This window comes from Cololabis saira, chromosome 6 (genome assembly GCF_033807715.1).
Source record: "Cololabis saira isolate AMF1-May2022 chromosome 6, fColSai1.1, whole genome shotgun sequence".
Lineage (NCBI taxonomy): Eukaryota > Metazoa > Chordata > Actinopteri > Beloniformes > Belonidae > Cololabis > Cololabis saira.
This window is the reverse complement of record NC_084592.1, coordinates 20,796,331-20,820,083: the sequence shown is the minus strand read 5'-3', so window position 1 is coordinate 20,820,083 and position 23,753 is coordinate 20,796,331. Positions and strand designations below refer to the sequence as shown.

The 23,753-nt window shown below is 39.6% G+C and overlaps 2 protein-coding genes across 3 annotated transcripts in view; one reads left to right on the top strand and one right to left on the bottom strand.

The window, feature by feature from the left end:
• The first annotated feature begins 2,735 nt into the window (after positions 1 to 2,735).
• upp2 (uridine phosphorylase 2) lies at positions 2,736 to 6,212 on the top strand. Its single transcript, XM_061723613.1, has 7 exons — positions 2,736 to 2,872; positions 3,034 to 3,148; positions 3,242 to 3,400; positions 3,518 to 3,632; positions 3,773 to 3,982; positions 4,087 to 4,233; positions 4,361 to 6,212. The coding sequence occupies exons 1-7, from the start codon at positions 2,829 to 2,831 to the stop codon at positions 4,501 to 4,503; spliced, it is 933 nt and encodes a 310-aa protein (XP_061579597.1). The 5' UTR covers positions 2,736 to 2,828; the 3' UTR covers positions 4,504 to 6,212.
• Positions 6,213 to 7,009: 797 nt separating this feature from the next.
• Positions 7,010 to 23,753, bottom strand: part of LOC133445983 (coiled-coil domain-containing protein 148-like) — a 51,067-nt gene continuing 34,323 nt past the window's right edge. For both annotated transcript variants that reach the window (XM_061723612.1, XM_061723611.1), the window contains exons 10-15: positions 20,823 to 21,029; positions 12,537 to 12,677; positions 11,685 to 11,803; positions 10,110 to 10,227; positions 7,753 to 7,887; positions 7,010 to 7,153 (exon numbers count right to left, since the gene is read on the bottom strand). In XM_061723612.1, the coding sequence (XP_061579596.1) occupies positions 7,010 to 7,153; positions 7,753 to 7,887; positions 10,110 to 10,227; positions 11,685 to 11,803; positions 12,537 to 12,677; positions 20,823 to 21,029 (864 nt within the window). The remainder of the gene's footprint in view (positions 7,154 to 7,752; positions 7,888 to 10,109; positions 10,228 to 11,684; positions 11,804 to 12,536; positions 12,678 to 20,822; positions 21,030 to 23,753) is intronic.

The window sequence follows — 23,753 nt, the reverse complement described above, 5'->3', positions numbered from 1 at the left end:
AGCATCGCCACAGAGACCCCCCCAACCCGGACAGACCAGGGCAGACCCCACACAGAAGGTGGAGTCCCACCCCCAGCTACCCAGGCCTGAGGGATCCCCATGACGACACCCCCATGGGCAGAGCAGGCACACCTCCCAGTGTGGACGACCCCCCTGAGGAAACACTGGAGCTAAAAACTAAAAGATTAAAAGAAAGTAAAAAAATGCCTAAAAGTAACAGTAAAAGTAAATAACATGCGTTTGTTGAAGACTGAGATATGTTTGAACTCCAGTCCATATGTCCTGCTGCTGTGATGACACAGCAGAGACTCTCCTGGGAAGACTGAGGTCAAACCAAGCCAGCTCACCCAAAAAATCTGGACGTCAACCTGTTTGTTTTGGCTCACAGCTGATCAATGTACCATCAGGGAAATGTCATTGACTTTAAAAAAAACCCAACTTTCACCACCATGGAAACAGGACATTGTGATCATAGAGCACGGTGTAGTTGCTGTATGAACACGAGTGTAGTCAACAGAGGAACTAGAAAGTTCCCCAAATCTTAGTGACTGGGAAGTTTAACTAGTCATCTCTGCTCCTATTTGGAATTCAGTGACGTTTTTAGATGGTTTATTTCTAGAGAAGAGATAATTTAGAAGTTAGACTAAAACAAGATGACAAAACAATACCATTTGCAAATCCTGGTTGTTGATTGTCAAATCAAATCAAATCAAACTTTATTTGTAAAGCACCTTTCATACAAAAAATGTAACACAAAGTGCTTTTCATAAAACACATAAACATAAAATGTATTAATGCCCTGCCCCCCTCCCCGCACACACACAGACAAACACAAGCACACCACAATTCAGCCAAGTTACACACAGACACACACGCAGACACACGGTGTAGACATGGCTGAGCACAGAGGATCCAGGTGAGGAAACGGTAACAGGGAGCCGTCCACGCCAGGAGGTCTCATAGCCCGCAGCTAAAAGGGGGGGGGGGAGCTAAAAGCTACAAGAAAGCAGGATAAAATACACTAATAGAGTTTAAAAAGTATAACATAACATAAAATCCTAAAAGTATGTCTAGAAAGCAAGACATTAAAAACTAAAAGAATAAGACAGTAAAATGTATAAAATAGACCATAAATAACGACTAAAATATTTAGATAAAACATTAAGATAAAACAATGAAAATAAATTATGATAAAAAAGGATAAACTAAAACAGAGCAGTAAGATCCAATAAAAATAAGGGTGAGCATAAAAAATGTAAAAGAGTTAAATGAGTCAGTTAAAAGCCTGATTAAAGAGATGGGTCTTGAGCCTCTTTTTAAAAACATCAACAGTCTCTGCGGCCCTGAGATTGTGTGTACATTGTTGAAAATATAGCTCTTTAATGAGTAGCCAGAGATTATCTGAGGTTACCATGTTGCATGAGCGAAGGGGTTGGGCTCATGTTTAATTTTTAAACTGTGTCCATCATAGTCTCTCTGTCCTTACCTAACATTTTGCACAAATGACAAATATGTCCAAATATTACTTTATATCATTAGCTTCATAGCATAACTGCCCAAGTCATATTTGAACATGAATTACTTATTATGCTATGAGCATACTTTGCAAAGATGAACTCAAATCCGGTTTTGAGTTCCATCAAAAGCTAAAGATAATATTTCCAATACATTCTGACTTTATACGTTTGGTTTTTTTACAGGATATTTGACAAGAAATCGTCTCCCGTTGACATGTCTAAGCTGCTGAGTTTCGGTTATGCAGAAGACAAGTGAGTTACGCTTGTAATAGTGACACTGTAAAACATTTTAATTTCCTTTTTATCCTGTTTTCAGAATGCAATTGTCATGCAATAAAAGGAAGTAAAGGCAAGCCGTTTAGCAGTTTTAAATGAATGGCCTCCATGAAATGACAAAGTTTGAGCTATTAAGAATTTATCATGCCTCTTGACAGTGTAATGTAGAGATATTATTGAATTATGTGGGAACGATTAGTTCAATGGCTCTTGCTCTTTTCCATTTTCATGTCAGCTGACTGGAAGGCAGCCAGATGAACACAAAAAGGATGTCCGGGCTCCAGGAAGAATAGCTGCCGTCCTTTCCTCTGACATTGATTCTTTTATAAACATTTTACTTAGTTTAACTTGGACTGAACTGAAGCTATAAATTTGTATTTATTTGTTCTGATACTTATGCCTTGTTAATTGCATATCTTAGGTAAGTTAGTGGTTTTAAAAAGCATTTTTTTTTCTGTGTTGTGTTTCTGCTTGATAATTCCAATAAAGTTTTAATTATTTAAAATAATTCATAATGTGTTTGTTTAACTGCGCTCACAATGAGTTTGCTCTTTCGAGTTGATATTTGCGCTCTGGTAGGAAAGTATGGATGTTTGATGTACTTTCCAATGTTTCTATGTCCTTGTTTTGATGTGCTGCCTTCCAGGTCAAAAGTTATCTTACGATGTCTGTGTGATTCACGTTATCCAGGCGTTCACTGGCAGGTCCGTCACATAACTCACTCACCACCAGCATTATACGTCATATAAGTTGTTTTTATGGCTGCTGGTACACACCTCCTTTTGTCACGTTTTTTTTTACATAATGCAGATTACTCTTGTTTGTTTGGGTTCTGGTACGTGTTTTTGTCGGGGAAGGGACAGAAGATACTCCTCTTTCTGGAACCAATCAGTGGCAAGGTCAGGGGTCACCACTATTTAACCACTATATAAACTCAGCGGTTGGGTCTGACTCCTATTCCTCATCTGTGCTTGGAGATTTTACAGAAACCTTTGACAGCATTTTAAACTATATTTTTAAGCAGCATCTACAGTTATGGCACCAATTCTTCTGAACTGCCTGGGAAATGATCCCATCAAGTAAGTATATTTGAACTTAACTCATCTTAGTTTTTACTTAATTTAAACTTGAAATAAATCCAGTCATATTGCATGTATAGTGCCTTTCTGTGAATAAGAGTGTTCCAAATGCCATGGATTAATTCATGAACATGTACTAATATTCAATCAAACTCGCTTAGACAACAGGTTCAGGTGAAGAACCCATACTTGGATACAATGGAGGAGGACATTCTTTACCACTTCAGCCTGAGCACCAAGACTCACAACCTTCCGGAAATGTTTGGAGAAATTAAGGTCCGTAAAATATACCCAGATTAGAGGAAATGTCTCTCCAAGAGAACAAAGGAGAAATTAACGGTTCTTTTTGTATTTCTCTGTCTCTTGTAGTTTGTTTGTGTCGGTGGGAGTGCAAACCGAATGAAGGCTTTCGCCCAGTTTATCCACCAGGAGCTGGAACTACCCGGAAGCGCAGAACAAATCAGCGATATCTGTGAGGGAACCGATCGCTACTGCATGTACAAAGTGGGACCGGTGCTGTCCATAAGTGTAAGTGTTCCTTTATTTACAGGGGGGGATATATTTTCCATGCTGGTAGAACATTTTGATATTGGTTGAAGCTCTACACTTGTTTTGACATATTTCCATCTATCTCACACATTGCAGCATGGCATGGGAGTCCCCTCCATCTCCATCATGATGCACGAGCTCATCAAGCTGCTGCATCATGCCCAATGCAAAGATGTGGTCTTGTTTCGCCTGGGAACATCTGGCGGAGTCGGTAAGAGCAGAGTTTTTTATCGTGTGTCTTGTTCGAGGTGACAGAAAGTATTACACACATTTAACTGGTTTGTTTCGTGTAATTTCAGTCGTGATCCTTAAAGAAATATAAACTAAAATGTTCCTGCTGCTTGCCTTTAGGTCTGACTCCTGGGACAGTGGTGGTTACAGACAGAGCGGTGGATTATGCTTTCCGCCCACATTTTGAACAAGTGGTTCTGGGAAAAGTTATAACCAGGAGCACGGAGCTGGACGAGGGGGTGGCTGCTGAGCTGCTTCAGTGCTCCGCCGAGCTTCAAAACTTTCCAACTGTTATTGGAAACACTATGTGCACCCATGACTTCTATGAAGGTACTTAAAATGATCTCTTACACTTCAAAATTGCATTTTGAATTTACTTGTAGTGTCTCTCATACTTGTGGTTTGCTAACAAATCCTGCGCCGCGTCTCTACAGGTCAAGGCCGACTTGATGGAGCCCTCTGCTCCTTCTCTCCTGAGGACAAACTGGAGTATCTGAGGAAAGCTTACGAGGCTGGAGTGAGGAACATTGAAATGGAGTCCACCGTCTTTGCCGCCATGTCTCGCGTCTGTGGCGTTAAAGGTATTTACCATGAAGTATCAAACACTTTGAAATGATATAATTGTAAATGTGCGTGTGTCAGTTGATGTGAATAAGACGGAGAGACTTGCACGTCTTACACCAATAACCACTCTTTATTCCTCCCCAGCGGCTGTTGTCTGTGTCACATTGCTGAACCGTTTTGAGGGAGATCAGATCACCTCCGCTCATGACGTTCTGGTGGAGTACCAGCAGAGACCTCAAGTTCTGGTGTCTCACTTCATCAAGAAGCGCCTAGGGCTCGTTGTCTGAACCCCCGGTCGCCATAACAGATTGTACATAGCTTTGCATAATATGTAAATATGTATATATGCAGCCAAGATGTGGCACATTAACGGAGCATCTATGGAAATCTACGAAACTTGAAGTTCACAGTCTCTCTGAAGGACTGTTTAACTGTACTAAATGATATAACAAAAGGGTACCAGGGCTGCATATTTAGCTAATTTCATATCCTGCTGTACGTGAAATCCAAAAGTTCTGTTTTATACAAAAAGAGAAAGTAAAATATGCCCTATTAAGCCCAAGACCTTCAGCTCCCCTCTGTGTTGGGGAATTCTTCTTCCCTGCAAGGCTGGAATCCTTCTCTGCAGTTACACTGGATAGCATTAGTGCTCCAATATCCAAAATGAACACTAAATCAAGTGCTATACCTCATCCTTCTTTGATTTTTAAAATTTTTAAGTGAATCAGTTCGGTTGATCTGATGAACGTGCCCCTTATGACTGGTTCTGTTCCTGTCCCTTTAAAAATGCCATTGTTTTAGAAATCCAGCCTGGATCCATCTAGTCCTGAAAGAAACAGGTCAATGTCTATCCCTTTTTCTTATCAAAGATTTTCAAAAACGTTACTGAGAAACTAGTGTCTTTGATAACTGTAAACTGCAAACTAAATGTAAATTTCATTGGGTCTGACTGGCCAGACTGGATCTCCTCCTACATCACTGACAAGAGGTTGTCTGTGTCCATCAGGCACTTTGTTATCAGAAAAGGGACAAATATTTACTTTGTATATGCTGCCTTTTGGACATTTCTTTCATTTCATTGGAGGTGAAAAAGTGACACCAAGTTCTAGTTAGCTTCTTACAGTTAAATTCAGGGAAAACCAAAACTATTATTTTCGCTCCTGACAGCTCCATCTATTGATTTAACACAGGCCTGAGTCTGTTGGCTCCTTTGCAAAATCCATTTTGTGTAACCTCATTCTGGACAGTTCTCTGTCCTCAGACGCTCGCGTTCACCAGCTGGCTTCTTCCATCTAAGAAATATTGCAAAGTTAAGACATTTCTGAGGCAAAAAAGGAATTGATTATTCATGCTTTTATTACTTCGCAGCTGGATTACTGCAATTTTCTTTCTACCTGTCTGAATAAAACATCCCGAACCAGCTGCAGTCTGTTTAAAATGCAGCTGCATGCCTTTTGTCCAGCTCCAGGAAGGAAGACCACATTACTCTGATTTTGCTTCACCGGCTTCCAGTCAGATGTAGGATCATTTTTTTAAAATATGTTTCAACTTTTAAAGCTCAGAAAGGCAAGGCACCCCAGTATATCTCCGAGCTCTTCCAGGTGTAGTCCTGCAGCGGGTCTCTTCACGTCTTCTGAGCAGAGGTGGCTGGGGATCCTTGGTCATCAGGTTTCAGCACCTCGACTCAGCAAACTCTTTGCTATTGTGTTATCCTTAAGAGGACCTTTTAAAGACTAGTTAAAACATTTTTATTCAAGCAGACTTTTCAGGTGATGCTTTATATTCTTTTAAATGTTGCAGTTCTTATCCTTTTTGTTTATTTGTAATGGTCTATTGCTTTTATTTCACTATTTTTACCTTACTGTAAAGCATACCGTGACTGCCATCTGTGAAAGGTGCCCTCTAAACAAACATTACTTACTTTCCAGATTGACAGTTGAATTAGACACCCTTTTATGAGTTATATGTTAAGATTTTTAAGATTAAACTATTATATTGCACACACATATATATATATATGTATTTAAGCATTTATTGTATCCTTTAACATTAAATCATTTTGTATTTATGTGAAATAATAAAAAAAATCTTCCAAATAATGTGTTCTGTGTGCTGGTTTCCATGCGATTGCCAAAGCTGTCATTCATAGATCATTTTTTTGTTTTGTTTTGTTTTTCAAGTATAAAAGATCTTTTTTTTTTTCATAGATACTTATCACTTTAGCCAAGTCTACAACAAAGACAGAAAAAGAGTAGACTATTCCAAACCCTGCGGGGATGTTTAGAGGACGAAGAAATGCACTTAACATTTAAATAAATGTAATAAAAACAGAACCTGAGGAAACTGTGTGCTTGTAGTGGAGATTAGCAATCAGGTGCACTAGTTTTAAAAGGTTTTTTTGCGTCATTACTATTGTGATTTCTCTTATGATTAAAACAGATTTTAACCATTCACCAGTATATTTAATCACTGAATGTGTCATCAAGAATTATATTTGCTACCGTCTTTCAAATCTTAACAGAAATGAACATCTTCTTATGAAGGCAGCTGATGTTTAATTACTGAAATGGATCATTTTTTAGGTGTCATCCCTTTAGGGCGAATGGTCATTAATTGTATCTGTCTTCTTTCAGTGAACGGAAAGATGAAGCAGCAGCTGTTGATGCAAAACACACGGGACTGTTTTTGTTTAATTTCCTTCCCCACACAACTACAGCACTGTATTCCTGTGATGTACTGAACACCAGGAAAGTGGTTGGTGGGGCATCGTAAGATGACCAAAGAAAACCTTGGTCAAAACTGGAGTGTGGATTTAGTGTCTCGTCGAGGTGGTTTGGGAGGCTTGATCTCAGACAGAACCTGTTTCGCATATTGGCTTTGGTGTCGACCAGCCTCACGCAGAGCCTGCTCAGCCCGCACTCTTGGATCAGACGCGATCTGGAAAACAGACATCAAAAACTTTTTTCAAATACAAGTTTATAGTTTGGGGGAAAAAGAGCTTCACATCAGATTATGCCCATGATTTTACCATTGTTTTTGTAGAACATAAAATGGGATTACTCATTAATTCTTCATGGTTGACTATTGGACGAGAGCAGCCACAGTTTGCAAACAAGTATTCATTGACTGTGTTACATAACAACCAAATGCTAACTTGTCCTCCAAAGCAGCGTTAGAATTCCCCACTCAGATGACACTGCAGTTTACTGAACGACTCGGCGACCTTGACTTCATAGCTGTGTGCTGAAATGAGGACAAATAATGTTTGACCTGCCATGGACGCTGCAATTTTTTTATCTGTTGTATGGCTCAGTTTCAGCCAGGATGAAAGGAAACTCAGACGACTAAACATAGTTAACCCTCAAAACCCTAAAGTCCCCAGATCTGGGGACGTTGATAAGAGAATGCAAGGACGAGAACAACAGGCCTAAGGTTCAAACAGGACTCAGGGAAAGATATTTTGTAAGCTTTTTTTTTTTGCAATCTTTCAAACAACAGTTGAAATTTAAAGGAAAGTAAACGTTACCAAGCCTCACCTGGATGTCGGTGTACGTATTTATACTAAAGAGAGGCCTCTGGAGCTCAAACTCCGTCTCATTCAAGCGTCGACTCCTCCAAGCCTTGGTATCTCCCATCATCCTCTCTGAGTCTGCTTCTGCCACAACCTCAACCTAAGATAATAATAATAATAGCACATTAAATTACATTTAGCAGACGCTTTTATCCAAAGTGACATACAACAGAGTAATACAATCAAGCTACAGTAACATAGTAAACAAAGTAGGTGCAGACAAGACATTATTTCAATAAGTGCAGCTAAGAGCCACTAAGATGACATTCAAGTCATAGTGGAAGTTATAGAGGAAGCACAGTTAACAACAGTAGGTGTTCTTGGAAAAGGGCAGTTTTCAACACTTTCTTGAACATACAGAGGGACGATTCTGCTCATGTGGGCACAAGTAAGTTGTTCCAACAATGAGGAATGATGTGAGTGATGAATATCGACTGCGATTGTCTTGTGTGAGGGGAGGGCAAGGCCAGTCTGTGCTCATGTGCTCAGTGCTTGTGATGGAGTCCAACTCTTCAGGATCAGGTTCATATACAGTAGGCAGGTGCGAACCCTAAGATCAACTTATAAGGAAGTGAGACTTGTGTTTTACTCGAGCAGCCACAGGTAGCCAGTGAAACTCAATGAACAGGGTTGTGACTAAAGTTGCTTTCGTCAAATTATGACTAAATATCGTCGTCAACGTACCTTTATCACCTGAGGAAAACCAGACGAGATGCAACGAAAACGCTGGTCATGTGATGATAACGATAATTAAATATAGTGCAATATCGTAGACGAATAAAAACAAGACTAAAATGTAGATTACAAAATAACTATGCTAAAATGTGTCTTAATTTTCGTTGACCAAAATGAGACGAGACAAAATGTTATAACAAAGATCCTTAATATACATTTTTTAAGTTATTTCCTCTGGTTTAGTCGCTGCTCCTCAATCCCAGTCGCGGCCCACGGGGAATCAGATCTAGAAGATGCAGCTGCAGTGTTAGAGGCTGATGCCATTAACGCAGAGCTCTAGGTTCACGTCAATTAAAAACAAAGTTAAATAGAGACGCTACATAGACGTGGAAAAGAAAACCGAATGTGTGGTCGAAAAGGAAAAAGATGGGGAGAAATGCGACAACAAAATCACAGGAAAAAATAAATATGTTGTAAACTCAAATTAGAGTCTTCTGTATCTGGAATGAATGTATTCTTGAGTCTATAAGGTAACAATAATATAATAATAAGATAACCTTGTTTGAATTGTAAAATGGGTTTGGCTAAATACAACCTTTGACTAAAACGAGACTAAAATGTCATCATTTCTTTTCGACTAAAATGTCATCAGTTTTTCTCGACTAAAACTAGACTAAAATGGTCCTGGACAATTCTGACTAAAATGACTTTTAGTCGACTGAAACTTGACACGACTAGAAGGAAAATGAACGTGACTAAAACTAATAAAAACTAAAATGATAGCTTGAGCCAAAGACTAGACTAAAACTAAAATTGAAACAGGCTGCCAAAAACAACACTAGTTGTGACGTGTGCCCATCTGTGCTGATTAAACAACAGATGCGCCACTGCATTTTGGATCTTATGTAACAGTTTGACTGAAAAAGCTGGAAGGTCAATATGTTGTAAACTCAAATTAGAGTCTTCTGTATCTGGAATGAATGTATTCTTGAGTCTATAAGGTAACAACAATATAATAATAAGATAACCTTGTTTGAATTGTAAAATGGGTTTGGATAATACAATCTTTGACTAAAACGAGACTAAAATGTCATCAGTTTTTTTCGACTAAAACTAGACTAAAATATCATCAGTTTTCGTCGACTAAAACTAGACTAAAATGGTCCTGGACAATTCTGACTAAAACCACTTTTAGTCGACTGAAACTTGACACGACTAAAAGGAAAATGAACGTGACTAAAACTAATAAAAACTAAAATGATAGCTTGAGCCAAAGACTAGACTAAAACTAAAATTGAAACAGGCTGCCAAAAACAGCACTAGTTGTGACGTGTGCCCATCTGTGCTGATTAAACATCAGATGCGCCGCTGCATTTTGGATCTTATGTAACAGTTTGACTGAAAAAGCTGGAAGGTCAGCTGGGAGGGCATTGCACTCGAGGCGAGCTATAACTATGAGCTGAGTTGCATATTGAGTCAGATAAGGTCTTATTTTTGTAATGAAGTAGCAAAATCGCAACACCGAGGCAACGTGGCCAGAGAAAGATAAGCAGCCTAAGTACCGGGCCTTGGTGCACCTCTGTGGAGAGGTGATGTAATGAAGATGTTTTCCCCTGCTTGAGAGAACAGAACAAAACCACAGCTCACCTGCTTTCTGAGCGCTTCCAGACGATTCTGTCTCTCTTGTTCTTCTCTCCGCCGTTCAAACTCCCGCATACCTCTCTCTTCTCTTCGCCTTTGCAACAAATCTGCCCGAAAGTGCACCCTAAATGGAGCGGAGAGAGGATGCGGACATGAGGCTTGTGCTTCTCTTCCTTTGCCACGGCCACAGGCAACATTACCCATCACTCTTCACGCAGCAAAGCTCCAGGCCGTGGCAGGATTTAATGGAGCTGCTACAGTGCAGCTCCTTTCCCATCATCTGTGTTTTGTTTTTTTTTTATTTCCTTTTCACCTCCAATGATTTCTGTGAGTGTTACCTCACTGCCAAAATCAACGCTATTATTACTTATTCATGCAGGCCTCTGAGCATGTCTGCAGAGAAGAATGACAGAAATCATGTCAAGCGTGATTTTTCATGGTCAAAATCCTCCATTTTTCAAGGGTAACAAAACACAGAGACAGCCACAATGTTTTTTACTGGATACCTGAGAGAGCAAAGCTCCTATAAGGATGATATTTATAAATATATTCAAAAATCAAGACCTAATTTCATGTCCAAACTCGACTATAAAAGTTAAAAGTCAAGCACGTGCGATATGAACGTGTTGTTGTCACAGATGGTTTCTTCAGCTAAGAAACCAAAGGTCTTTGTGAGGTAAATATTAATGTTGAGTATTAACTTCACAATGAAACATGACATCTGAGACATTCAAGTGTAAAGATGATTTTTTTCTAGCAAATCTAGTGTGACTAGGTGATGTTAAACTGAGCTCAGACAAGTGTGAAAGGATAGCACCTTCTCATATACATGGACATGTTGATATGAGTTCGCCTCACGCATGCCTTCCCTGATTCTACTGAGAGCTGAGAGTCGTATCAGTACCACACAGAGGTATATAGTGCCTTTACCGTGGTCGGTTGAGTGTGTTTAGCCTGCAGTGTCTGTATAAACCAAGATTGTGTAATAACTGGATCTTTGTTATTGACTCAGTTGTCTCAATTCTTAGAACAAAAGCTTCAAGTCTGGTAATGTTTTCCCAACTATGGAGTTGGACACGTGCAACAAGTGAGCTAACATAATATCAGACATCCTTTAGATTTAAATTGTTGTTGAGGATTCATACTGAAGAAAGATTTTTACTCCAAGCACACCCCAATAGAGAGTAAATAAAGAGGAAAGTCACTTAAAGGAGAAAGAAACATTATTTTTGGTATGATAAGTAGTTCTTTGGGAACATTGCCAGCTCATGCTGTGGTATCAGTTAGGTCTTTTAAATCCACCCAACTTATTATGTGTTCTATAGGAAAACCAATCCCAATAGATTCTGAAATGTACTTTCATTATAAACTTATATTATCATTTGAAATGAGCGAGTAATAAATGAGAAATAATAATCTTCAAAAATAGTCTTTGACGGAATGAACACATCTGTAGGTGAGAGGGACTGCCGGTCCAAAATAAAAAATAATGTAGCACAGAGAGTCATATCTGTCCGTCCGTCCGTCCGTCCGTCTGTCTGTCAACAGTGGAAACTTCCATTGGTACGGTCCAGATCTGACCTCTTGCGGTCTCGCCCGGCCTGCTCCTCCATGAGGCTCCTCAGAGCAGCGAGCCTCTCTTGATCCCTCTGCTCCAGCTCCTCCCTCCTCCTCTGCTGTTTTAAATAAAACTGTCTCACCTGGGGGAGAAAAAAGAGAATGCAACAAAGAAGGATAACAACAAAAAGTTAATTAACAAGGAGAGCAGCCATGCGCCCACTAAGTTGACTCTCCCAAAACTCAGAGGACGAATGTGTGCTATTGATTGAGACGGAGCGGAAATCAGATAAGTGTTAATGGAGAATCAGATGATAGTTCAGTGGCTGCCAGACTATTCTGTAAAATAACATGGAATCCAATGATGCCTAAATGTTCTCATTAATCAGTGAGTGTCCCACGTTGCTCATGCTCTTCCAGCAGACCCCTGAGGAGAGTGTTAATTAAACAGTCTAGAAACACACACATTTTCTGATGCTATCGAATTCGTGTGTTCAATAATTAAAATGAATAATCAAAATCCCCAAATAACTCAAACAGCTTTTTTATTTGATAGGATCCTTCTATTGTGCTCCGACAGCCTTTTGTTTTTTCACTGTCCAAGTTCTCTCCATTTAGATGCAGCGTCTCAAGTGAGGCTGCTTGAAGTATGTGTGGTGCCATTTTTTTCACTTTAAGACAAAAAAATAAAAAAGAAAACTTAGATGATCTCCCATAAGAATGCCATTTATCATCTGGATTGAATATTTAAGGGAATTTCTTCTACTTTAATGTGTTAACTCATCTCGGTTTTATTGCACTTTCACAAAATGTGTATGCAACCACTTTCTCTTCTAAAGGCTCTAAAGGGGGTGAGGGTGCAGGCAAAGTGCTTACTTTATGTCTCTGTTGTGACCTCATATCGTCCTCTCTTTCCTTCTCCCGTTTCACGCTCATCTGTTCTTCTTCTAGTTGTCTGGCTGCTATAGCTGCCTCCAGCTTCGCCACCTCTTCCTGCTGGGCACGCCACTTCTGCAGCTACAAATGCGAAAAATGCACACCGGGGGGAGAAACAAAATGCTGATCACTGTCAATCAGCAGCTGCTTAAGAAGGTTTACAGGCGGATGAGCAGCTGCCAAAGTGCAACATGGATTGCAGAGGGGGCAGCAAGACTGCTTTGCACACTCACCACAGGATCAGCCGAAGCTCTGAATTGCATAGAAAAGAGTTATGTTTTCTTTAGCCTGATTGTGAGTGACATGCTCATTGACCAGATCACATCAGATATTTCAAATAGTACTGAAAGTTACTTAAAATTGATCTAATTTTATCCTTTTGAGTGACCAAGCAAAAAATATCCTCCAAAATGTCTACTTGAAAAACCAACTTGGGGACTAAAAGTCATTTTTTAATGACATAAAGCCTAATACACACACACACACACACACACACACACACACACACACACACACACACACACACACACACACACACACACACACACACACACACACACACACACACACACACACACACGCGCGGAACGTTTGCTAGGGAGTGAGTGACAGCTTCGTTTTGCAACAGCCTCTCCGTGGCCTACAGAGTATTAAAGTGTTACATTTGGAGAGGGCAGACAGATTTGCAGATCTATCAGAGGAGAGCTTAGAAATCCCCAAAGGAATAAACTGCAAATTAATATGGTCACACGCACATTAGCACCAGCAGTTATCATCTACTCAATCCTATATTGATGTGTGCCTGAGAAGAGGCAGCAACTGTGTGTTTGAGGGAGCATTTCAAACGATCCAGCCCCTAATCCACGTCTATGTAACGCTGTTCAACCTGGAGATTCATGACGTGATTCCTTTGAAATCCCAATATTTTGCCACACATGCTTTTAATGCATGCATTTCCCTTATTTCTGCAGGGGATATAGGATTTTCCTGTTCACATGAATTATCATGCACTCAGTGACAGTGAGCACATAATAATTCACGATGACAGCATTTTTGTCAGAACTAATTCTGCTTTGCAACAGATTTTCCTTTGTCCTAAAAAGTACAAAGCGCTTGTCATGCTTTGTACTTCCCACTTTTTTCTCCTTTTAACCGTGCCTTCATGTGTAATGCGTTTTTCTGGTGTTATTGAAGTTGATTGTAATACTGCCTTTTGTAGTAAAATGTGGGGATTTTGAAAAGGGCAAAGCATTGATTGTTGCAACTGAAGGAACTCAGTCAGGCAAAACATCTTAAAAAAAATGGAATTCAGTTTCATGTCCATATTTAGGAGCTTCCTGATGATCCATCTTTGCAACATGAAACCCATCTTCCTCTTTTTTGTGTTTTTTATTTTTATAGTGAATATAAATGTCTCAAAACTGCATATTTCAAATACTACAGTGAAAATAAATTTGAGCACTAGTTAATAGCAAATATTTCAAAATGTGGATTCTTATTTCTAAAAATTCCCTTCAAAAGAAAGATTGAACGCAACTGTCATGCAGATTATTTGAAGATTTGATTTTGCTAAAATATATAAATAAAGTAAAGTAACTGAAACTGGTGTACCAAATGGCTCCTTTTGCTGCCGACCCAGGTTCAAGTACCAGCCGGTGGCTCCCTGCTCCATGACTTCCTCTTCTCTTTCTGCCACAATTTCCTGTCACACTAGACTCTTGGCCACAGAATCATAACAAAAACAAAAAAAAGAAAGGAAAACACCAGCAGACAAAAAAAAACCCTACTGCAAAATCTCATAACTAATCAAGTTGAGTAGCATGATTGCAATAAGCATACATGCCCACCAGAGAGTCAGATTCTTTCAGGTAACAGATGATGTACACTCTGTGAAAGGCTGTGTGGACAAATCATTAGCATACAGCTCAGGAATAATGTTTCATCAAAGTCAAAAGTAAAATATCATTCATGTTATTTTATGACAAAAACAGTTGAAAATGTCAGGATTACATAATTTGCCTAAAAGATTGCTCCAGAAAAATGTTTGTATAATAGTTGTGAGGCCTAAAACAAATATTAGACGGAGTTACTTTTCGAGCCTCCATATTACAATGTATTTACGGCCCTTCTGAACACCATTTGGTAATGACCTTGGCTTATTGTTACCCACAACTAAAAGTTCAGTTTCTACTATGCAATAAATAAAAACATGCGTGAACAAAATCATGGATGCTGCATCCCCTGGTTTACAGAAGAGAGGAACCATTTGCCCAGTAAGCATGCAGGTTTTTGATCTGCATTCTGAAAAGTCAGATGAAGTCAAGAAGCGGCCTGCTCACTCCTCAAGTAAGGAGGAGACTTGAGCCCAGTGCAGAGCCTTCCTGGGGTTGGTAGAAGGAGCGATGCCCAGGACTGATTTAGGTAGGAGCACTGGGTGATAAAATGGGTAAAAAAATCGTGGATAAAAATATAAAAAAAAAAAAAAGTCAGATGGGGATGTTACTGGACCGTACTAAAGGTAGCGTAATAGATTCTGTGCAATTTCTGTCACATTGGGTGGATATCTTTTCAACATCCACTAGCTTTACACACCCCCCTGGCTCCGTAAACTGGTGCAAACATAGTGGCATCAGGCTGCCGCAGACCATAACAAACATTACTCCAATCACTGCTCCCATAGAAAACATTATCTCTAGGATAAGTCTTGCATATTTCAGCAAGACCGTGTTGAACAACCTTTTTTGCATGTATTGCAGAGCTTTCTAGTAAGAATCCACATGCTGAAACTGGCCTGCCTGCAGATGACACCCGGTGATGTCTCATCTACAGGCACCCATAGCAACCTCATGTATGTTTTTAAAAACATACATTTACAGTACATTTACATGCACTAACAGAAAATCTAATTTTTGTCTTAATCCAACCCATATCGAATTTTTAAAAGCCATGTATACACCTTAGCAGTGCTGTAGTTGAACCCGAAATGAAGCTCTCAAGATCGAGCTATTAGTGCCAGATGTTCCTAATTCAAGGTATTCCGGCATATATAGGCAACCAACGCTTAACCGAGCTACTGACTGCCCCGGGACTCCCTCTTCCGGAAGTGACGACAGAGTGAAAGCTAGAATATCAAGATATCAACGCAGTAGGAGAAGAAGAAGATATGGAAATGGAAGAACACAAAAGTGCGTGTGGCGCCACCTAGCATCGCGGAGTCCACCTCACTCAATAATCGATTGTCTTCTTGCGCATGTATACTTGGATTTATCAGAAACTCCAGTTTAATCCTTAGCTAGTTTGTTGCTGTAGCTTGATTTAGATGTGCATGTAACCGCGCTGACTCATGTGGCTCACGAGGAACAACAGTCATCTGCTGAGCTGAAAGTCAGTGGTTTGATTCCTGGTCTCACAGTCCGCATGTCAAAGTGTTCTAGGAGTGTCTCATATAGTAGGGAGGAGAGTAGTGGGTGAACGAGTGAATTTGGCTTGTAGCGTCAAATGTTTTGAGTGGTCAACAAGACTAGAAAAGCACTTTCTAAAGACTGTCCATTTATCAAGTAACAGTTTTCTTTATGCACGCTCATTTTTAACAATATCCACAGTATCTCAGCTCCTCTTTTCTTTTTTCTTTTGAAATGAGGGTTATATGGATTCAGAGGAAGCCACGGAATAAAGCTGGAGATGCACTGCTTCTCCTTTGAATACAGGGGAAACAAGCACACATAATTAGACCATTCATCCAGCTCTATTCTGTCTCAGATAAGACACCTGCACGCTTTGTGGCAGCAACCATGAGAGTATAAATAACTTTGTGGGGTTTCATTACAGCATATTGAGACCTCCAATTATTTGACTGATACCTGTTTTTCTGCTTGTTTACTTATTTATTGTGCTCTTCCAAGTATGATATAGGGTACATTTTGATATTCCTATGCAGTACAGGTCAGATAAGGTCACAGAATAATCTGGAATGTATCATTATGATTTCCAAGATGCGCGACGCCGGAATGCATCGGTTTAACTGACGGAGAAGCATTTTAAGGAACACAAAGAAAATTAAATGGTCATTATGCACAGTCTTCAATAACATGTCACTGGAATCTCATTTTCTGTGAATTTTAATGGAAATGGGACTCCATCCTTTTTCATGGCAGCACAAAAAGAATTGAGAGATGGCAGAATAACAAAAGAATTATAGTGTTTTTTTTATTTTTTGTTTTTATCTGAGCACCACAGCCTGCTCAAAGCTTTTGTTAGCATAACTGTATAGTTAAATGTCTTTTGTCAGGAGGCGTTTGGTAACAAGCTTTCATTATATATATATGTAAAACAGAAGATTGAGAAAGATTAAGTATGAACTAATGCAACGCTGTAAATCATCAGTGCAAAGTATAGCATGAGGGAATTATCTGCAGAAAAGCAATATAATACCATAACATTACTATTGGTTAAAAATGAGAAGAACTAACATCCACAAACAGATGAGGAAACAAAATCCACATCTAGCACAAAGAGACATTTTCTGAGGCCCACCCATCCCATCTACTAATCAAAAACACATTTGAGTGATTAACTCCTCAGTATTGACTGCAGAAAGCGCGTGTGGCCCATGCACTGCAGCAACTGCTGAGAGTCTCCCACCAGAGGGACTCAGCAGTCACTGAGTGGGAATCTGTTAACATATTGCCCAGAGAGTATTCTCAATCCTGCAGAAGGGGCACACAAATAATCCAGCCATAAATTAATTTGTAACAACACCAGTTATTTGGAAAAGGACTCCAGAGACCAATGAGCTCCTTCATTAAAACCATCCCATCTTGTGAAAAATCAAGGCCCTTTTCTGTTCTTGCATCACTTCTTCTGCTGGCCTGCTCATCCCTTTACCACCTGAGGATGTTGCAACAATCTGTCATCCCTCCAGGCTTGCTTCACTCATGTGGAAAATACAATCATTCATCAAAGATGCCTAGGGGTGGGGGGATATAAGCAGGAGGTAAAAGGAAAGCAAGGACAGAATAAAAGGCTGGAGTGAGTGGTAACACCGTAAACAATACCAGCTAATTAAAGGAGCCAGAATGGCACGCAGCAAACGGCTGACGAGTTGAAAAGAGGAGCCTGTCGTTCAGTGATAAAACAAAATGAAATGAGCAACGTCTCAGGCATGAAATTCTAACTCATTATCTTAATCATTCATTTTATTTTATTTTACTCTTGCTAATATTAAAAGTCCACAGCTCGCACACTGCATGTCACAGTTCCTACTGTATATGTGCACCAATTTCACTTGTGTCCACATGCATAAATCTGCTATATTATATTTGACATGTCTGAATAATTCTGTCTAACAAAGTAGCAACTCTGATCAATTATCCTAGACTTCCTCCTACTACAACTTTCCCTGAAGGGTGTGTAGGTGGGGCAGTGTCACACAGTCTTGCTTCCTAACATACAGGCAGAGCTAAATAACCAAATATATGTTGCTTTTGTTGCAAAGTCATCTGAACCCACAAAGTGAAAATGAAAATGCAAGGTGTTATCTGAATAAGCAAGTATCATTAAAGTGGCCTTTTATTTTCAAAATGTCCCAAAAACTGTAAGCTTTGCCAAACTGCTCTGTATTTAGATGGCATTTTTTATTTCATCTTATCTGAGTATGTGAAATTAAAATTACAGCTCTTAAATTATAGAGAGCATATGGAGGTGACCTGTCAAGAAATCTTACGGTGGTATGATTTTTATACAATAGCTTTGATTCACACCACAGGCATAAGAGATTCTTGGATCAGCCGGAGAAGCTGCAGCAAAAGGAAAATCCATCTTGTTTCACTGCTGTGTCACTGTGCTGCAATGATAACAGCAGCAGAAATAATGACTGGATTCAAATAAACATCCATCCGTGTCTCTGCACGACCCCGGATCTCTACTAATGCACTGAATAAAAAACAAATAAATGCCCAAGATCGAAGAAGTGAAAATAACTTTCAGATTTCATTTTTTTTTCATCACCTCAGAGAACCACAAATCCCCCGAAAATAATAAAATGTGAAACTGTAAATGTCACATGCATGTAATGTATGCCACACCGTGGGTTTATATTTTAATTACTGAAAGTCAGAAACGGTTGTTGCTTTCAAGAAGATCACTCTCTTAAATCATAAATTCCATAATTTGAAACACATTCAACATTGTTTACTCTTATACAACTTTATTATGCCACAGCAATTGTATCTGTTTCTAAAGTATCTCATTCTCTTGTAACTGAATTGGCCTTGAAAGGAAAAAAGAAGAATAGAAATTGTCCACTTGAATTTAATAATCAGCTCCATAATAAAAACTCCTTTATAATTATTATATTGTAGTAACATAATGTAATGTCAAAAAATAAAAAAATGTTAAACGGTGGATACTTTGCAGAAAGTTCTGCAGAAAGTGCTTGAAACTTTTAGATAGTGAAGACAAAATTAGACCTTGCAACAAACAGACTTTTAACAGGCCAATAGAGGCATGAATACCTTAATTTTATCTTTTAGAACAGTCACTGGCTACTATAAGACCCTTTTTCCCCTCTTGATGTCTTTTGAGAAGCAGACATGACTTTGAGAGGCGTATCAGTAATCTAACTTGTTTGATGTTTCTGGCACCAGCCTCATGCTTTTGATTGTAAAAATGCGTGAAAATACTCCAAATGATGCACTAGCACCATGTCAGTGGAAGAGAGGCCACTTTAAAGTGGCACGGAGGAATTTTAATAATTTTGAGCACTTTAGATCACTCTATAGCCGGTGGAGGTTAAGTGTCTTACCATCTAAGATTTACCTTTGTTGTGTCTTGGGCTAGAGCTGTTTGGCTCTTTTTCTTTCATTCAAACAAACACATGGTCATCTAATCTCGGAGCACTGCACAGGTTTCACCTGAGTTTTTAATAAAAGTTGGAGTCAAGTCGCTCACTTCACCCCCTACACCCAGTTTCTATAAATGTAGCCATTAAGACTTGGGTGGAAAAGGATCACTATGGTAAGATATTCATTTGGTAGTTTGCCAAAAGCTTGTCAAATATTTAATTGACATTTCATGAATAATATCATTATTAATACTACATTAATATTATATTAATACCATCAACATTTCATATCAGGATTAATATTTCATTGATATTTCATTAAGACCTCATAAAACTGTGTCAGTTGTAGGAAAAACAGCACATCTCCTTTATACATTTTTGTTAACAAGCTACACTGTCTAGACAGCGAAGTTGAAGAAACGACTGCAGCGAAAGCAGAAAATGAAATAATGAGGGGTTTTTACAGGTTCAACTTTTAAAAAGAGAAAGAAATTGTAAATTTTTCCCTGAAGCCAAATAAGATCCCCCCCAAGCAAGAGAAGACATTAAACAGAAAGAAGGAAAAAAGCAACAACTTTGGATCATTAGTGTGTTATTTCACTGTTTAGATATGATTTCACAAATCCCCAAACTATTAATGTACTGTTTTTATCATTGAACAGTATAATTACTTCACAAAACCAAACGTCCCTGATTCAAGATGGAATACCACAGAGTTTACAGTACAGAACATAAAAACCTGACTAATTGAGGGAAAGAAGGAGAGCAAACTCCACATCTCTGTAGGAAACAGAACTAGACCTTTGTACCTGCAAAACAACTCCTCTGCTGATATTTGACAAAACGAGTCCCAGTGATGTTGGCTCACCCCAACAAACCTCATAATGCCTTAACTAATCTGCTACGGGGCATATAGGCATAGAAAATAAATAAATAAATAAAAAAAACAAGCGCACATGGAACATCAATACAATTTCAATTTGTACCACACGATTACAAGAGCACATGAATTTGTTGTGTCAGTGTGAGCTGGCTCCCCTCAGAGATAGACACATCATGTTTGTAAAACCATCCTTATTAGCTTGTTTGCATTCACAGCTCATCCCAAGTGGCAGCGAAAGCCGGGGATGCTGTCAGGCAGCCTGCTGCAATATACGAGCCTATCAGCAGCTACACCGTACACAAACAGGCAGTCAACACAGAGCTGACTGTCTGGGCCATCATGCAAAGCAGCAAGGACCTGTGGAAAGAACACTATTCCATGTTGAGTGTATACTGGAGGCAAGCTAACTCCTGTCACACGTTCAGATGCGAGTGGGACAAATTTATTACAATAAAGTCGAAGACCAAAGAGAATTTGGTGGGAAGGTGTAAGAGACACTAACTTTTTCTCTGAGGTGCAAGCAGATGTCCCGCTGCTGCTGGCGATCTCTGTGGAGTTCCAGCTCCTCCTGGTGGGCATGCTTCGCCTCCTGCAGAGTGACCAGAGCCCTGGCCTGCAGCTCGTCCAGGTCGCGCTTCCACCGTTGGGTCAGCGCTCTCTGCTGTTTCAGGGTGAAGCTCTGCAAGTCCAGGAAACGCTCATGTTCCACCTTGTGGAAACAGAACAGATAGGACATTGCTTACGTGAGAAGTGAAACAACGGGCGCAGCTAAAGTGAAGCAAAACTGAAGGTGAACATGAAGAACACCATGTGGAAAACTCATACTGCAGCCCAGATAGCGACTCTGCTGCTGCTCTCTGCACCAGATTTATGATGAGATATTCACAAACATCCCTTCCTTCATGATACACAGTCTACATTAACGGTGGTGGGACCATAGGGACACTGCTGTGCCAGATCTAACTTTGCTTGTGTATAAAAGGGTCCTTCGCTCCTGGCTGTGAAATATCCTGAAGGAAAACAGTTCCTTTCTGTGTGAAGGCTGCCCATAGCTATTCATCATTGTGTCAGCACTCTCGGAGGCTGCACCACTTGGCTGCCTCATTGGAACAGAGGGAATGATATTCATCTATGGGCTAATAGCGACTAACTGACAGTGTGAAGGCATTAGACGGCTGACTGGTTTTATTGAAAACGAGTGATCTGGCAGACCTGTCAATGGAACAGAAGTGGCGGGATCAGTCGAGCAAATCCTGCTTATTAATGTGCTACTTTACAACTTGAAGCTCCACCCTTGATTCTTCACTTTGTCTTGTCCTTTCTTTCAGCAACCCTTGTTTTTTTGACTGTTTTCAAGGTTTATACCAAAGTCGGCTGATGCACTGGTCACGCAATGTCTGTTTGTGCCCATGCAAGTGCACACTCTGGATATTGTGCGCAGTGTGTGTGGACACACCCACCGTCCCTGTATCTGCTGTATACAGCTGAAGTGTCACAACACTTAGCTGCTCGACATTCCCTTTGCGTGGAGCTGCCTCCATTAAGACACAGTAGTCCAAAGAAGAAGAAAAAATTAACATGAAAGGACAGATATCATTGATTCCTTCTATTGCTATAGAGTGTTATGAGGGTATTACTAGGAAATCCTGCTGGTACTCTGGCTTGTTTTGAGATCATGGACAGTAAAGTGCCCCATCCAGCAGAGGGAGCTCTTGAGGCTAGTTTACCTCACAGTAAACTTGGAGACTGGGTTAACTTCAGGCCAAAAAGGAACAAAATCCACGTGTCTACACACTGCTACGGGGCAAAAATGGCACTTGGCTGAGACAGTGAAACAGACTCAGATCATTCGGCTTGCGTTAAATAATCAAGAAATGGTTTTGCACACGTCTTGATATGACTTGCTAATAATATTTCAGGAATATGAGAAGAAACTAGGTTGCTGCTCTAAGTTTCCTTTTAAAATTCATCGCCAAAACAAAAAGAAAGAATTCATGAAAATAAATGAAGTACTGCAGCTGAAAATGACATTGATCACTGTTTTTTGATAAACACATTTTACTATGCAGGAACACAAGTTAAACCACAAGCTAAAAAAAAAAAGATTGCCTTTGAATAATTTCACACACATGAAACATAATGGCAGGTGAACAAAATTAAATAAATAAATAAGGCCCTTTCAAAATACCCTTTAAACGCCTTAGAGCATAATTAAAATGTAATATCAGTAATCAATTAAATATCTACTCAAGTGAAAGATTCAGCGGTGCAAAATTCAGTTGGACCCTCTAAGCTTTCTGCTCGCTTGATTTAGATTTACATATCAAAAAAGGATCCCCACAACCACCGAAAAAAAGAAGAGAAAAAAGACAAAATCTTTTTGAATCAGGGCTTCCAGTCTCACTATTTCCCGTATGGGCAGAGCAGCATTAATGCACTAAAACAGCTGGGTTTCAGCAAGCCAATTTATCGCTTACACTGAATCGCCACCCTGTTAAATCATGACTAATAGCTTTTGTATGTGGAGTCAGAACTATGGCAAGTCTGACACTGTTTCTGAGAAAGTGAAGAGTGTGGAGAAAGACATCTCTCCTCCTCGCAGCACCCCTGAGGCTGAACGAACACAGCTCTAAATGCAGCACCCAGCTGGAACTGATATGACGACAGGTCTCTAAGTGCGGGCGAGGAAGGGCCTGGCGGTTGTCATGGTGATACAAGGCGGTGGCGAGATCCAATTGTCCACAGTAGGTGACATGGCACATCCTGTAGCGTGCTGAGCAAATCATTGTCCACGCCTGTCTCTCTCTTCAACTCAGGATACGGAGCTACATTGATCAGAGAGCAGGGGACTCACACGACAGGGCTACCGTGCGCAGGGAAAAGATACTTTTTTTCAGATGGACATGTGTGCATGTGTGTTGGGGACAACTATACATGACGTGCATGCAGGAAGTCATGTATGTATGTGTATGTGTTTTATGTGCAAAACTGTTTATAGTGGCCACAATTTGAAATAGGAATAATTTGAATACAGTTTAATTTTGCTCTCAAGGAATAAGTCCACCCCATATGAGCAGATATTCGGGGGAAAATAGACCATTACCATTTACCTTTTAACTACCGCCTTGCATTACTGTAGATACCTCCACAGTCATGTAAATATTGCAATCACCAATGTACTGAATATATACTAAATCCATGTAAATCGTATAATCACATCTCATCTGTTCATAATATATATTATCATTCATTCATGTCTGACCTGCACTTATAACAAGTTATTTATTAATCTTAATACATTATATATATATATATATATATATATATATATATATATATATATATATATATATATATATATGCGCGTGTGTATATATGTGTATATATGTGTTTATTTCACTGCATAAGCACTTTTGGTTAGATGCTAACTGCA